Source organism: Callionymus lyra, chromosome 2 (assembly GCF_982586985.1).
Source record: "Callionymus lyra chromosome 2, fCalLyr1.hap1.1, whole genome shotgun sequence".
NCBI classification, from domain to species: Eukaryota; Metazoa; Chordata; class Actinopteri; order Syngnathiformes; family Callionymidae; genus Callionymus; species Callionymus lyra.
The window spans coordinates 22,959,711-22,974,945 of record NC_141819.1 but is presented as its reverse complement, the minus strand read 5'-3'; the positions used below and the strand labels follow the sequence as shown (position 1 = coordinate 22,974,945).

At 38.7% G+C, this 15,235-nt stretch overlaps 1 protein-coding gene across 3 annotated transcripts in view; it reads left to right on the top strand.

The window, feature by feature from the left end:
* Window positions 1-15,235, top strand: part of LOC148085996 (ankyrin-3-like) — a 70,366-nt gene that overhangs the window by 34,533 nt on the left and 20,598 nt on the right. For all 3 annotated transcript variants that reach the window (XM_087784145.1, XM_087784144.1, XM_087784146.1), the window contains exons 25-39: window positions 1,782-1,905; window positions 4,766-4,868; window positions 5,778-5,822; window positions 6,123-6,229; window positions 7,035-7,067; window positions 8,450-8,674; window positions 10,950-11,104; window positions 11,749-11,960; window positions 12,031-12,238; window positions 12,334-12,430; window positions 12,574-12,802; window positions 12,984-13,109; window positions 13,462-13,584; window positions 14,053-14,079; window positions 15,050-15,131. In XM_087784145.1, coding sequence (XP_087640271.1) covers window positions 1,782-1,905; window positions 4,766-4,868; window positions 5,778-5,822; window positions 6,123-6,229; window positions 7,035-7,067; window positions 8,450-8,674; window positions 10,950-11,104; window positions 11,749-11,960; window positions 12,031-12,238; window positions 12,334-12,430; window positions 12,574-12,802; window positions 12,984-13,109; window positions 13,462-13,584; window positions 14,053-14,079; window positions 15,050-15,131 — 1,896 coding nt within the window. The remainder of the gene's footprint in view (window positions 1-1,781; window positions 1,906-4,765; window positions 4,869-5,777; window positions 5,823-6,122; window positions 6,230-7,034; window positions 7,068-8,449; window positions 8,675-10,949; window positions 11,105-11,748; window positions 11,961-12,030; window positions 12,239-12,333; window positions 12,431-12,573; window positions 12,803-12,983; window positions 13,110-13,461; window positions 13,585-14,052; window positions 14,080-15,049; window positions 15,132-15,235) is intronic.

The following is a 15,235-nucleotide window of genomic DNA, read 5'->3' as shown; positions in this document are numbered from 1 at the left end:
ATGACAGGATCAAAAGAAAACCTTCACCAATTGTCCCTCTGGAGTTTTTATGTATTTTTTTGTCGGTCAATTATTGGTAAAGGTCATAGTCGTTCTTAACTATAAAATTTAAATCCAAAGTGTTTTATTTCTCTACTTTGAGTGCAAAATAATATTTTGTGAAGTGAGTTTTTCTGTTTTACCAGCTGAAGAATAATGCAACTTGACACCATTCACAGCTAAGACTCAGTTGTATCCGTCAGACTGTATAACAGTTATTCATAATCATTTCCCTTCAGGATCACGTCAATTGTTTTACCCGATATCATTGTGATTGAACTTGTGCATGAAATATCGATCGTTTTTTGACACAGGTAGAATTCAATACATAATTCTGGTACTTGTCAAAATGAATTCCTTTTATCTATTTAATATTAGGAAACATTATAAATTTGTTTGTGTTTTAGGTCTGATCTATTTTACTCACAGTAGGTCTCATTACGATCAGAGGTAGGGAAGATGTTAAACCATTGGAATCTTCAGATCATTGGACAAGAATCTCCTGACTAATGTAAATACAAAACAAACAGAAACACATTGTGCTTGTTTCAACTGTGGGTTGGTAGAGAATTCGAGGCATCAACGAGCAGTTCACAGCTTTTCCCCCTCACCCAGTTGTGATATATGACCTGAAACTATTGTATACATTGGTTAACTTCAGTTTACAAAGTTTGGATCATCTGAGTCATACACTTGCTATTTCTGTCCTGTGCTAGGTGTCTTTCCTCAAACTCTCTCACACACACACACGCACACACACACACACACACACAGGGGATAATCCGGGTTGGTAGGCGGGAGAAAGCCGATCTGTTTGTGTGAGCTCGGGGCTGCGAAAGAGAGTGAGGGGAAGTAGTTGTGCGAGTGGAAGAGAAAAGTTAGTTGCGTGAACTGGACGTGTGGCTGAATGAAGTGTTTTAAATCAGGAGGTGAGTAAACTCGTTGAGCCTTCATCTGGCAAGATTCCTGGAGAAGAATGTCCTCTAGGAAGTAAAGAGGTTGAAAGTTTTTTGGGGGGGAGGGGTTCAGCGGCAGGGGATGAGATGACAGGGGTGTGTGTGTGCTTTGTGATTGCTGGAATTCCGTCCCTTTCTTCTGGTGTCTCCGCCTGCATGCACTTGCTGCTTTTTACTGAAACTCCTCCCCGTCTCACCGTGGGGTCATCAGCACTTCTCTGGGACCTACAGTAACATGCTTCTGACTCCTGTCCTGTAACGTATGCTTCTTTCTCTACACGTGTGTGTGTGTGTGTGTTGCTATGTATTTGTCGGACATGTTTAACGAACTGCTGCTTTTGTGAGTTAAAAAGTGGTGTGTATACATAGGATTCTAAATGGACGGTGTTTGGATGAGGGTGTGATGCTAGCATGTACTTTTGAAATCTAGTTTGACAGACTTTGAGCTTACCTGTAGTTGTGAAGACAACTTGTTAACTCCTGTTCAAATTACTGTTTTTTTTTCCTCATCACTTTCCTCAAAAATGTGTGTTGAGATTTCACAAAAATCATCACAAGGAGAGGAGTTTCAATTATTGTTTGAAATACTTTTTGTTTTGAAATAAAAAACACTAATCTGTCATCTGCCCAAACTATTTTTTGTTTATTTTACATGCTAAAAAATATGTTTCGAAGTTTCTGAGCTGAGTACATTTTCAGAAACAACTTACTCAATTAATTATATTTCAGATGAGACTATCTTTAATTAAGTATTTTTCTTTCTCTTTGCCTTCAATCATCCATCAGGTGATGACGCCATGACGGGGGATACGGACAAATACCTGGCGCCTCAGGACCTGCGTGAACTGGGTGACGATTCCCTTCCACAGGAGGGTTACATGGGCTTCAGCGTGGGTGCTCGGTCCCAGAGGTAAGAAGCACCGCAGCCATGTCTGTCATCATCGCCCAGTCTGTGTTTGTGAGTCTCCACAGAGACACAGTACACCTGAGATGGATGTAGCAGGGTTTGGTCTGTTATGATTTACATGCTTTTGTGGTCTTTCAGAATATAAACTGTTTTTTAATGAAAAACAACAGCGGTAATATTCATCACAAATATCAGTTGGTGATTATAAATTTCACTTACTTTATTAAATAAAGTAAATCGTCTTAAAAGTCAATACTAGTATTTGCTACCACATGAGTTTTACACCTTCACATCAACTGTAGACGTACGAAACTAATTCAGGTAAGGAGTTAAAAAGATTGATTGTGTGCTGATGCATTCTTGTGGTTAAAATAATCAATTTATTAATCAGTATATCAGTCAGTAATCGAGTGTGTCAGATTAGAAAATTAAACTAGACTGTTAACTTGTGTTGAATTGTCTACTTATTCTACATATTTCCTTCTGACTTACCTGAACTGTCAGCACGTATTTTCTTGGTGACATAAAACTGTGTCATCTGATGTTTTAACATGTTCAGTTGACTTGTTTATCAGAGACTTTTACTAAATTAAAATTGACCACAGATTGAATTATTTGTATTTTCGGAGCTTAAGTTAGCGTGGTTCGGCTAGTTAGCAGAGGAGTAAAACATTTCAGCTTTTTTAAAGTATATCTTTTTTGTAAAACTGATAAAGTTTTAAAAGTTTCTCCCACTCGAGGAATGTTGTGAGGACATCATAGATTACCAAAAACTATTTTGCTTACTTTTCTTCTGTTGGATTTAAAAGGCAATAATCAAAGCCCCGGCAGCTTTTATTACATGGAAAAAGCAACTTTATTCTCCAGCAAGTTTTTAATTATGTGTTAATGACGTCATCCAATTTGTCATAATGTAGCTTCATAACTCAAAAAGGCTGAGACGTGGCCTCATTAAGCGTGTTCAGCGGCTCACACTCTGTCAGGATCAGAAGGTTAAAGTGGGAACCGTGTGACTGCTGAACTTTTTGCTCGGTGAATAAACACAATAATATTGACCCCTGTGCACGGAGCAGAAGGAGTGACTATTGAATGTCTAAAGAGTGACATACATGGACACTGAGCCACAGGAAATTAGAAATACGCTCGATTCTGTAGCCCCAAGCATAGTTGTAGAGCAGCGCTGTGTGTGCGTGTCAGAGGATTAACACTTAAAACGCTCCCAGTTCATCCGAAAGAAAAAAGGTTGCTGGGGAAAATTGGTGCTTTCAAGTTTTGTGAGAAACTTCTGGTGAGATTACTCATACCCACATGACCCTAAAAGTCAAATCCTTATCATAATTAGTCATTTCTGTTTGTCAAATGTAAGAATGCAACTATGGCATCAAGTTCAATCATGTGCGATCATACACTGTGAACTGCTCACCTGATGTTGGACTGAACACCATGTGAATGTTGCATCTGGCATCATCCACTGCACAGTCTGCATCTCTCTGGCAACACCTTTGTTGGTTCACAATTTTTTGTTCTCTCCTCATGTCCGTTCTTAATGTTAGTCCCAAAGTCAGGTAAGACTGAAGGCATGAAGAGGACTTCCCCACACCTCCTTCCTTCTCTTCATTTACCCCCCTGATGCTAGCAGATATTGTGGTCCAATCTGGTTTACGTCGGACCCATCTGGCTACTAACTGTTATTTCCAGCAAATTTATTTTCGTGTGTTTTGAAAGCACTGTTGATGTTCTTGTGTTTTTGCTTCTCGCCAGAGCTTTACTAGCTATTCGGCTTGTAGATATTGTTTGTGGTTATATCGCCACCTTTGTCTGACAAAGGTGAGACGCTGAAGCTTGGCCTCATTTCCATTGAGCTTCCAGGGACCTGACCTGATACTTGAGTCTGAAGTATTTGTCATTATCGGTAAAGGTTCATGTACTTTGACACTAATCTTTTTTTTTTGTTTTGCTTTTTCTTTAATTAAAGTAAAGGTTTATTTGAACACTTTTACTATCATTTAAATAAAGATTAGATTGCTAAGAGAAAGTATATTTATCTAAAACAATACACTCTTTATTATTATCAAAATTGATTTGAAACCTACATTTGAACCCTTTACAATATGAGACTAATAAATTATCTTTACATTATGTCCTTTTTTGTAAATACATGCTCCTTATCCACTATAGAGCAAATAAGAGGTCAACAAACTGGAAAAACGTCACATTTTTGCTTTTCAAGGTACTCATTTTAAAGTTTAAAATAATATGAAACGTAAATAAATAGATGCATGTACTTTGCTTAAGTAATACCTAAAGATAATGTCAAAGTCCCAGCACTGTCTATTCAAGCCGTCACAAGCTGTTTTTTCTATATCCTACATTTTTGGTCAAATTCCATTCTGCTGCTTCCACATTGAGCACCTTCATCTCCTTGTTTTTCCACTGTTGTTTACCTGCTAACTATCTGACACTGGAACAGACATCCATCCCATCATCGCTCTGGAATGTTAAATAGCTTCATAAACATGGTTCTACTTTCTGAGGTTCCATTACAAATGACCACCAAGTGTGGCACACACATGTAGTGGTTTTAAGGCCATTTTTTCTTTTCTTTTGTTTTATCATGAGAGGGTCAATCATTCATAATTCACTGAGCTCATTGGCATGTTAGTTTGGTTATATTCAAACAAGGCTTTAGCTTTCTTTTGTACTTTCAGAGTTTAAAATGTTCTGTTTGCTGTAAAAACTCAGGTTCCTGGAAGCTGCATGCTTTTAATGTGATTGTTTTTTCTGTTCACTTTCATCCCCCCTCCTCACCTCCTCCTCCTCCCCTCCCCATCACTTTAACTGTTGCCTTGGTAACCACACCAAGCCTGCGTTCCTTCAGTTCTGATAGGTCCAACACCCTGAACAGGAGTTCATTCACCAGGGACAGCATGATGATTGAGGAAATGCTGACTCAAAACAAGGAGATGGTGAGTACATTGAACTTCGCTGTTAATGTCTGTTAACGTATTGATCCAATCACTCTTCAGGCCGGTCACTTTTGAGTCAAGGTTGCTCTACCTGACTTCCTGAAGTGCTATTTTGTGATGGAGCAGTGCCCGAAGAGAGGCTTCTGATCAATCCTCTTACCCCTCCATTGGTGTTGCAGATCATTATCGTTTACCAAGGCAGGAAATGGGATTAGAGTCCAACCCGTTTTTATTTTAAGAGTCTTAGGTAGTAGTAGCTAATTAACCGTGGGAGATCTTTGAGACTAGCTACAGCTGAATTTGTTCTGGCGGCCTCCCTTCCACTTTCCCTTTTTACTATTATTCCTGAGAATATGTTGACACAAACCTTTTTTTGGTGACAATCTCTTCACATTATGTGTAATTGTACTGTCTGGAACAGATCAATGTTCAATGATGTTTAAACTAAGTTTGTTTATTCCATAGGAAATGCTCAATAGTGAATTAAGAATAGGTATTTACTGTAAATACTGAAGGTGAAGTTGAAACTTTAAAAAAGTATTTTTGCCCCATTAAATGTTCAACACCATGTGTATGAAAGATGTATTTATCTGATACAAGCAAAGAGAAATCCAAGGTTGAAGTCTCATCCTTGAAACAAGCAGCAACCTGCATTTTATTGAGAGAAACTCACATTGTTGCTTCATTTACCCAGGTTTAAACCGGCAACTGCTGTATCACATTTATTACACTGGCTACACTGTTTTTTATCTTTATTCAATTTAGTAAAATACATAAATTAAGATCTACATAATTGCACATTACTGAATTTATGATAATAATATGTTATGATATGTTGCATTAATATGCTGTCAAGTTAATATCAGAAGAATGTTAATGTCTGGCTTGTCTGCTCTCACGCTGCTTCAGATCCTCTGTAAGGAAAGATCTTTCATAGTAGAGCGACATAACAAGGTAGCTTACATCATCATGTGCTCCTCCAGTGCACGTCAAAACATTTCATTTTATTAATTGTTGGCTCTATATTTTGTTTTAGAATTCGTTTCACAACAGTTTTCTATTCAATTCATGTTTCCATTTTGTCCTGTTCATATCATTTCATGACATTTTTGGCTTTTGTGTTTTGATATTGTTGAAATTATACATTTGTATCGCATGATTAAGTCATCCTCCATTCACTCCCGGTTTTTAAATATGATTTCTTCATATAAAATCTGCTTATTTCTGTATTTGAACTTGCGGCCTCTCTTGCAGCATCTGTCTGTGGCCAAAGACTGTGACAATGAATCTCTGCGGAGGTATAGCTGGACACCAGACGCTCTCGACAACGTCAACCTGGTCTCCTCGCCAATACACTCTGGGTAAGTCAGAACAGATGAGTGAGTTGGAATAAATAATAAGATGAAATAAAGATGTTTTTTTTGTTACCTGCATGGATTTATCTGAGAACCATCATCAGTTTCTCCTTCTTTCTAACTTCAGATGTTCTCATTTAAAGGTGGTGGATTGAATTAAGGTTACATTGCACCCTTCTTGTTTCAAGATTGAGGCCTGAAATAAAGAGAACCCAAATCCAATTTCATAGTTTAAATATTTCCAATTAACTGGGATGCATTAAATCATCTCTGGGGGCTACGATGTGAGATCATAATTAAAACACCATTGTATTTCATAAACCAAGCAGAAGCATCTTACTAAATAAATATTCAGCCGATTTACCACTTTCCACATGTTAATTCCAAGTCCATAGCTGTTACACTTACTTAATGTAGTATTAAAATGTCAGATACAACATTGATGACTATTCTCCAATTTTAGAGGTCAATACAGAAGAAATCATCCTGATTTATCTTCTGATGCTTTTATATGAAATCATTCTGATGTCTGTGTTGCAACAAAAGATTCAATATAGCTTTTGATCCAGAAAAAATATGTTTGAGGTATTAAGTCTGGCAATACCAAATACAACTGCTCCAAATCTCTCACGCGTGACACAACTATTTCCCTGTAATCTCAAAGGTGTTTGGATTTGCAATTATACGTTTGACCACCAGGGTCATAATGGCATAAAGACAAAAAAACAAACAAGAACGGGGCAAGATGAAAGACTTGAGCTATTGTGTGTTGACTGTCGCTCCTGCACTGCTTTTTTTGTCCATCCTGCAGTTTTTCCTCTCCGCTCCCGCAGTACGACAGCAGGTGATTGACTGTGACTTTTCTCTCTTAACCACCTAGTTTGGTTGTGCTACTTCTTGTTTCTGGTGACATCACATACCACTTTTTTCTTCTCACAGCTGGTTGTGTTTTTTTTGTTGTTGCCAACCTGAGCCAGTTATAGACCATATTATTTCAAGCCTTTAATTCAACTTTGTCACTTGTGAAGCTAAAATGTTAACTTTTTTGATCAACAATCATTTTAGAGTAAACAGATGGATCAAAATCCACCCTTTGGCAAAAGTAGTGTGGTCTGTGTCTGGCTTAAACATAAGATGTAGAGTTTTCTAATCATGTTTTTATTCCTTGGTTTGAAGCATCAAATGTTGTCATTTGAAACTTGTGATAAAATGTGGACATTCTCAACCCAGAGTAACTCACCGCAGGTCACATTTACGTCCTATATTTTGGACCCAGTGGTTCCTCATGTTTGCTGTGATGTTGTGAAAAATGACACGCTCACCTCTGCTCAACAGCAGCGCACTAACCACAAGAAATACATAGTGTGATTCTGTGAGTTAAAGTTACATTTTGACAGTGTACACAAATTGACAGATTGTTTAAACCGCGTATTAGCTAGAGCATGGTGTTTATCTCAAAACGTAAAAACACAGAAAGCAGACACATCGTTGCAGCCACTCGTGGTCGTTTCACAACTCAGTCATGTAACTATCGCTGTGTTCTGTTTATGATCAGCAGAACTCTGCTTCTGTGAGCCTAATGTTCCGACTTTTTCTCAGAGTACATTTACAAATATTTATCTTTGTCCATATTAACACATATTTGGCTCATTTTCAAAATCCTGGTCCCACCGTAGTTAGTAGGATTAAACCAAAGTCATGCTCACATGAAGTACTTTAACACACAGAACCACAGGACATTTGAAATGTAAATACCACTCTGTACACAACTAGGACTTCTGTGTTTGCTTTGGTCTCGAGAGGACAGGTTTAATGTACATCTGGATTTAAAAACTCTCATATCCCCTCATTTAATGTAGTGTTCCAGATGCTTGCTTGATGTTTGCCATTTCCCAGTCACTCTTTAGAAAAGAGGTGAGTCTGACTAATACTGTGACACCTATGTTTGTGGTAGAGATACAAAGATTCCAAGCTTCGAGCATTTGCTTTGTCCCAAAAACACATTTTCCCATTTTTTTTAATACAGTTTTTCCATTTCCAAAGCAACCACAGAAACTTCCTGACATTTACATGAATATGTGTGTGAGGATCACGGCATGTAGGGGGGCTCAGTCGTCCATCTACACTCTGATTAATGATGTATTATTTCCTCCTAAATCAACATCTCCTCCCTCACCCTGTGTTATCGATCGTCCCTCTCTTACACTCCTGTGTACTCCTGATCAGATTTCTGGTTAGCTTCATGGTGGATGCTCGTGGCGGCTCCATGAGAGGAAGTCGCCACAACGGTATGCGCATCATCATCCCGCCCAGGAAGTGCACCGCACCAACTCGGATCACATGCCGACTCGTCAAGAGACACAAACTGGCCTCCCCACCTCCCATGGTAGAGGGTGAAGGTCTGGCCAGCAGGCTGGTGGAGGTCGGTCCGGCCGGGGCTCAGTTTCTCGGGTAAGTACATATCGTGTGATTGTTCACTCAATCTTGAGGCTCCGCTTGACTGCTATTGTTTTGTTCCTGACATCACCTTCCCTTCGCTTCCAAACCATCATCATTTCTAACCACTACTGGCTTTTAACTAAGAGTCAAATGAGAAATGTGAGAAGAACACTCTACCTTTTATAAACATGCTGGTGATCGTCTTTTTCGTTTTTCGTCTCAATAGGTCAAGATTAGAGACATTTATGCATGTAGACATAACTTCATTCATTGGTACTGAAAATTGCAGACTATTCATACTAATAATGTGGAATGGGGCTCCATCAGAAAGTTGGTCTTTTGTGTCACTAATTGCAACCTACTTTAAAACATTGGTAAAGAAAATAAGGCTTCTCAAAATCTCGTATAACACTTGGGTGAGGATTGTTGTGTAAGTCTTGAGAAGTATACAATGTAAGACATCTTTTAAAACCTTGAACATTCTTGAATTTATGTTGTAGTAAAAAATGGAACATCTCTCCTACAATGGAATTTTAGGGAATGGTCAAAGGTACTTCATTATCTAAGTCGTTTGCCAGTCAAGACGTGTAGCCTTGACTTGAAGTAAAAAGAGAAATTTAATTTGTTTTTCATTTTTCCTACTTAACAAATGTGATTGGTGAATGGTATGCAACTTTGTAACCATAACAGTGGTAAAACTAACAAGTTCTAACATTTATGTTAGTAATACTTCATTTAAAGCAATTATACGTTCATTAAATCATTAAAATTAAGGTCTGCACTCAGCACAACAGGTACAATGTAAAGAAAATATAGGAGGCACAAAAGTATAAAAGTACATTTAGAATTTTCAAAATGCAGGTATGAATAGAATATTCTAAGGAATGGTTGAGGTACGGATCTTCTCTACGTCACTTTCACGGATTCTGAGGGTGTGTGTTTGTATGTTTGTATCTGCTACGGACGCAGTAAACTCCATCTTCCCAGAAAGCTGCCAGCCCTTAATGAAGGCGAGAGCCTGGTTAGTCCAGTCCTACAGCTGGGACCCATCGGGACTAAATTTGTTGGGTAGGAACCGTAAACAGAGCATCCTCCCACTATTCCTCCCTCCCTCTCCACTGAAACCACATGACCACGGCTGATTCATGCTGATTCTGATAATTCTGATCTTTATTTATAAAAGTGTGGCTGTAGTTTTGGGAAGAAAATAAGTCTCAATATGAGAGGTAATCAATCATAAAGTCTTTTTAGTGCTCTTCCTAAAACTACACATTGTCACCGACAGTTTATTTAACTTGTTTTAATCATTGTCTTTTTATTTTAAAGGCTTTTAGTGGAGGCCACTAAAAGTTTTAGGATTGTGCTTGTTGATGATGTACTTTGTTTTCTCAGGCTGAGACTCATCTTGCTTCTCATGACTGCCCTCTGGGATTATTCTGTTTGTTTCATTGTACTGTTAAGCTTTTCGTCCAAATATATTTTGACTGAATGTACATGGTATTGACTTGATTCACAGACATCGCCTCCATATCTAATAATCCAATGGGTAGGAGTTTAAAAAATATTATTGTTATCAGGAACTTAATTGTGTACCAGTTAAGAATTTTTTGATTGGAAACAGACGTTCAATTGTATGTTCTTGTTATCAATGAATTGCCTTCATCGTGTCTTCTGGGTTCCAATTTGGAAACTTTTGCTTCTCAAGGCTTCTTGAAATTTGAAAACAATTTGTATGTGTTCATTTACAATCGTCCTTTCCACAGATTTGAACGTGTCATAGTCAATTCTTCAGGTACAAATCTGCTCTGACCTTATCTTCTCGACTGGTGATCTGAAACCATGACTAAGTCTGGCTTGAAGCAGCACATTCTGCTCTGATTTGCAACTGATCGAGGTCATTCATACTGTAGAGAGCGCCAAGAGTTCCTAGAATGCTCTACAAACTTGTGGTGTTAATTTGACTCAAGTTTCTGCTAAAAAATAATCCAGAGAGTAAAGATGAAATTTTAAACTGAAATGAAAACAAGTCTCGCTTGTTCATCCTATCTTCTGTTGCCATCATTGTTTGATGTTAAAAAGGGCTGAGCAGCTTTCTCCTCCGTTTTGTCATTCCACTGCATCTGTCAAATGGAACGATAAACCCCCCCTGAATGTCACTCAACCGTGTCGCCAAATTCTGCATCACCATCCACGGAACACTAGTCCATTCATACTTTCTGACAACCTGCTCTCCACATTCAAGCTTCATGTGAGTAGAAAGTGAATAATCCGACTATTGTGTTTCCAGGCCCGTGATAGTAGAGATCCCACACTTTGGTGCCATGCGAGGACAAGAGAGGGAGTTGATCCTTTTGCGCAGCGAGAACGGCGAGAACTGGAAGGAGCATCTGTACGACTGCAAAACTGATGACCTCAATCATCTTCTAAATGGGATGGATGAGGGTAAATACACAATAGTGGAAATGATATATCAAACATTTTGGAGACAAGGGGGTTATGGAGCAAGGTTGGGTATTTTTTTAATTAGGTGGGTCTAATAGTTCTTTATTTTAACATTATATTGTTTTTTCTACTATTGGTACTTTATAGATTAAATTAAAGTGTTTTCATTCCACTTTAAAAAGCCAAATGATTCTGTGGTTTATTTGTTTATTTAGGAGATTTTTTGTTTTCTAACCATTGTTTTTTGTTCCATGCTATTGAATGCACCATAGCCTTTTTCACAATATTGAACGCACCACACTGTTTTGTGTCAATCTGATGCATTGAAAGTGTATCCGTGGTGTCTTAAACAAAATTGAACAATCTTTTGTCTCCTTTAAGTCAATATAATGGTTTTTAGAATATTTTTAATATTGTTTACCATGTTTTGTCTTGTTTTATTCTTCACCACTATATTATGTAAGGTCTTGTCACATTGTCAAATCTCAAATGAAAATTAAAATACTTGTATCATAAATTCCATTGACAACCGGTTTGGGGAGGGGACATCAAAATCCTACATGGTATCATCAATGTATAAGAACCACCACAAATTGGGTCACACATGCATGCGGTTTATTCGGGTTTCCTTTTTTACCATACAGAACTCGACACTTCAGAGGAGCTGGAGAGGAAAAGAATCTGTCGTATCATCACTAAGGATTTCCCACAGTACTTTGCTGTCGTGTCACGGATCAGGCAGGAGACCAATCAGATGGGACCTGATGGTGGAACCCTCTGCAGCCGAAGTGTGCTCCTAGTACAGGCGTCATTCCCAGAGGGAGCATTAACCAAGAAGATCAAAGTTGGACTGCAGGTAAGTGGCTGTTTTTTATACATGTATAATCAACAGACAAAAACGTCATATTGACCTGGGTTTGGTGTAGGCACAACCCGTCCCAGATGAGACCGTGAAGAAGATCCTGGGAAACCGAGCAACATTCAGTCCTATTGTTACTGTGGAGCCCAGGAGACGGAAGTTCCATAAGCCTATCACCATGACTATTCCAGTCCCGCCGCTGTCAGGCGAGGGTCTGACAAATGGTTATAAGGGAGACTCGACCCCCTGCCTGCGCCTTCTCTGTAGCATCACTGGTAAGTTCTGCGTTATTTGGTGTGTAGCATTTATATGTGTACCACGACGTCATATGATTCGCTTGTTGTATCTTAACACTGCTCTTGTATTCTAGGTGGTACATCCCCAGCTCAGTGGGAGGATATCACCGGCACAACACCTCTTACATTTGTCAACGACTGTGTCTCTTTTACCACCAATGTTTCTGCAAGGTAGGAAGAACAGGTTGACCACTTACTAGTCGGAACTCATTGATGCTGAATATGTGTGATAAGGAATTGTTTAACAGACGTTCTTACTCTGAAGTACACAGATGTTCTCTGTTATCTGATCAATCTGGCCACATTTTCTTCAGGTTCTGGCTGGCGGATTGCCACCAGATCCCAGAAACAGTGGGCCTCGCCACACAGTTGTACCGGGAGCTCATCTGTGTGCCCTATATGGCCAAATTTGTGGTGTTTGCCAAAATGAATGATCCAGTGGAGTCTAGGCTGAGATGCTTTTGTATGACGGATGATAAAGTGGACAAGACCCTGGAGCAGCAGGAGAACTTTGAGGAGGTGGCGCGGAGCAAAGACATAGAGGTGCACATTTTATCAACAAAAGACTCAGCAATTCAATATCTACTATATTACTGAACAACATTTTAACACTATGACGCACCTTTTACTTTACACAAACACTGATTCTAACCTTGTTTACTTATTTAAAAAACAGATTTTAAAACAAGGTTGTAGCAAAACCAAAGTTGTCATGTTCTTACAGGTTCTGGAGGGTCGGCCCATTTACGTGGATTGTTATGGGAATTTGGCTCCTCTGACCAAGGCCGGCCAGCAATTGCTTCTAAACTTTTATGCCTTCAAGGAAAATCGGCTGCCATTTTGTGTCAAGGTACTTATAATCATGGACTGTGGCGTGTGACATTTAAGCTTAGATAATTTAATGTGGGAGACATCCATACATGCAGCGTTGTATCAATAGTTAAAGTTCTACTATGTTCTTCTGCCTCACTGAACAGCATAAAGCCCGGAGGCATAACCTCATTGTATTTGATGCTACAAAATAACCTCATCGATTGACCCACTAACTTGTCCATTACCTTTAATGATTTTTTAATTTTTCTGAAAAAGTCAAACTAATGGCAAAGCGGGAAAAGAAATCCTAACAATCCTTTACATGGAAAGACGTTTCCGCCATATTGATAAAAACCGTGAGGTCTGATGAATCAGAGATTTCTCTCCAGGTCAGGGATCCCAGCCAAGAGCCTTGTGGCCGTCTGACTTTTCTTAAAGAGTGCAAGACAGCCAAAGGTCTCCCACAAACTGCCGTGTGCAACCTCAACATCAACCTTCCGGCAGTGAAAAAGGTAAGCTTGTCACATCATGTTTGTCATCACCTACATAATTCCACTCACGGTTCGAGAAGTTTGGATCCTCATAACAATAATAGATGAAACAGGAAGTACTTTGGCCAAACTGACGCCACTGTGTCTTTTATCTGTTTAAGGCTTCTCTCTATATTGTTATCTATGAGGTGGTTTCTGTCATCGGCTGTTTCATTTTTTCTCTTGATTTGGATGAGTCACTTTTGGCTAGTGGCTTCAGTGCTTTAGGTTTTTTTTTGGTTAGAAGGCTGGCTTTTTGTGGCTTGATTTGATTTGACATATTTGCAAATCATTGTTTTTGCTTTGCTTTGCTTCGATTTATGCCGACTCAAGTGGCTTCTCTTGTGAGCTGGAGCTGCTGACGATCACTCCTTTTTCACACCCTGTTTCTTTTCCCCTGCTTTCCATTATGTTACTCCCCCTGTTTCTTCAATGCATCTTGGGAACCAGGAAATGGAGTCAGATGGCGAGGATGAGGTAAACCACAAGCTTCCCTACCATGCGCTTTCCTCTTTGCCAGCAGTAGCCCTTCTTTTATCATCATCTTTTCCGCTTATCAAGGAACTTCTCAGAAGCTTTCCTTGTTCTTAGCAACTCAAAACAACCTACATTTGCATGATATAACATAGTAATAAACAATTTGCATAATGTTTTCCCCTCATCTCTGGAACTAAAACAAAATGTACTCTTTTCATTATTATGAAGGTATTATAAAATATGTATAACCAACTGACCAAGACTTACATCCTTCATACTCTACATGACTTTAAAAAGAAAAGAAAATGTTTAATCCTTTTGGAATTGATTCTGTGAACTACCGCCAGGCCCTGATGAAGACTTTTCATGACTGACCCTAAAGTGGTGCAGCAGTTAGAATGGAAATCTTCCTGACTGCACCATTTTAACAAAAGAGCCTGTGACATCACCCCTAGAAATCCTACCACAAATTGTTGTTTTATTTACCATGTGAAAAAAGGACCACTGAGTAATCTTCCAGAAGGGAACCACAGTGTTGACGTGCGTTCATTTGTACAATTGTTGCCAGTAATCCAGACTATGATATTCACAATGAATCATCATTTGACCTCAGCATTTATTTTTCGTGTTGCAGGCAAAACACATTTCAGTACAATACAAGTACAGTTTCTTATTCAATAAATGTGTTGAAGTTATAACAACATTAAATATAAATGAACACTTAAAATTTGGAAGTCATGTAGTGTATCATAAAATAACTTCTTTTATTTTTTATGTTATCTCCCATTTTCTTAATAACACCTAATTGATTAGACAAATGCCAATAAAACTACTTATCCCTTTGTTTATGTGTGAAACAAATAACTACAAGTTGTTTGATTTTAAGTTTTAAGTCCAACTGTTGCTGTTTTGGTGACAGTATCTAGTGGCGTAGAACTGAAAGTTTTTGTGTTGTTTGCTATTGTTGCAGACTGAAAAGCCAGACCGACGTCATACCTTTGCATCTCTAGCCTTACGTAAGCGCTACAGCTATCTGGCCGAGCCTGCACTGAGTGAGTTTGTCATTTTCACTAACAGGACCTAATCAAATTAATAACAGTTAGCTCGTTAAACATTTCTATTAACATGTAAAATGCGTGTCAACTACATAGATAGT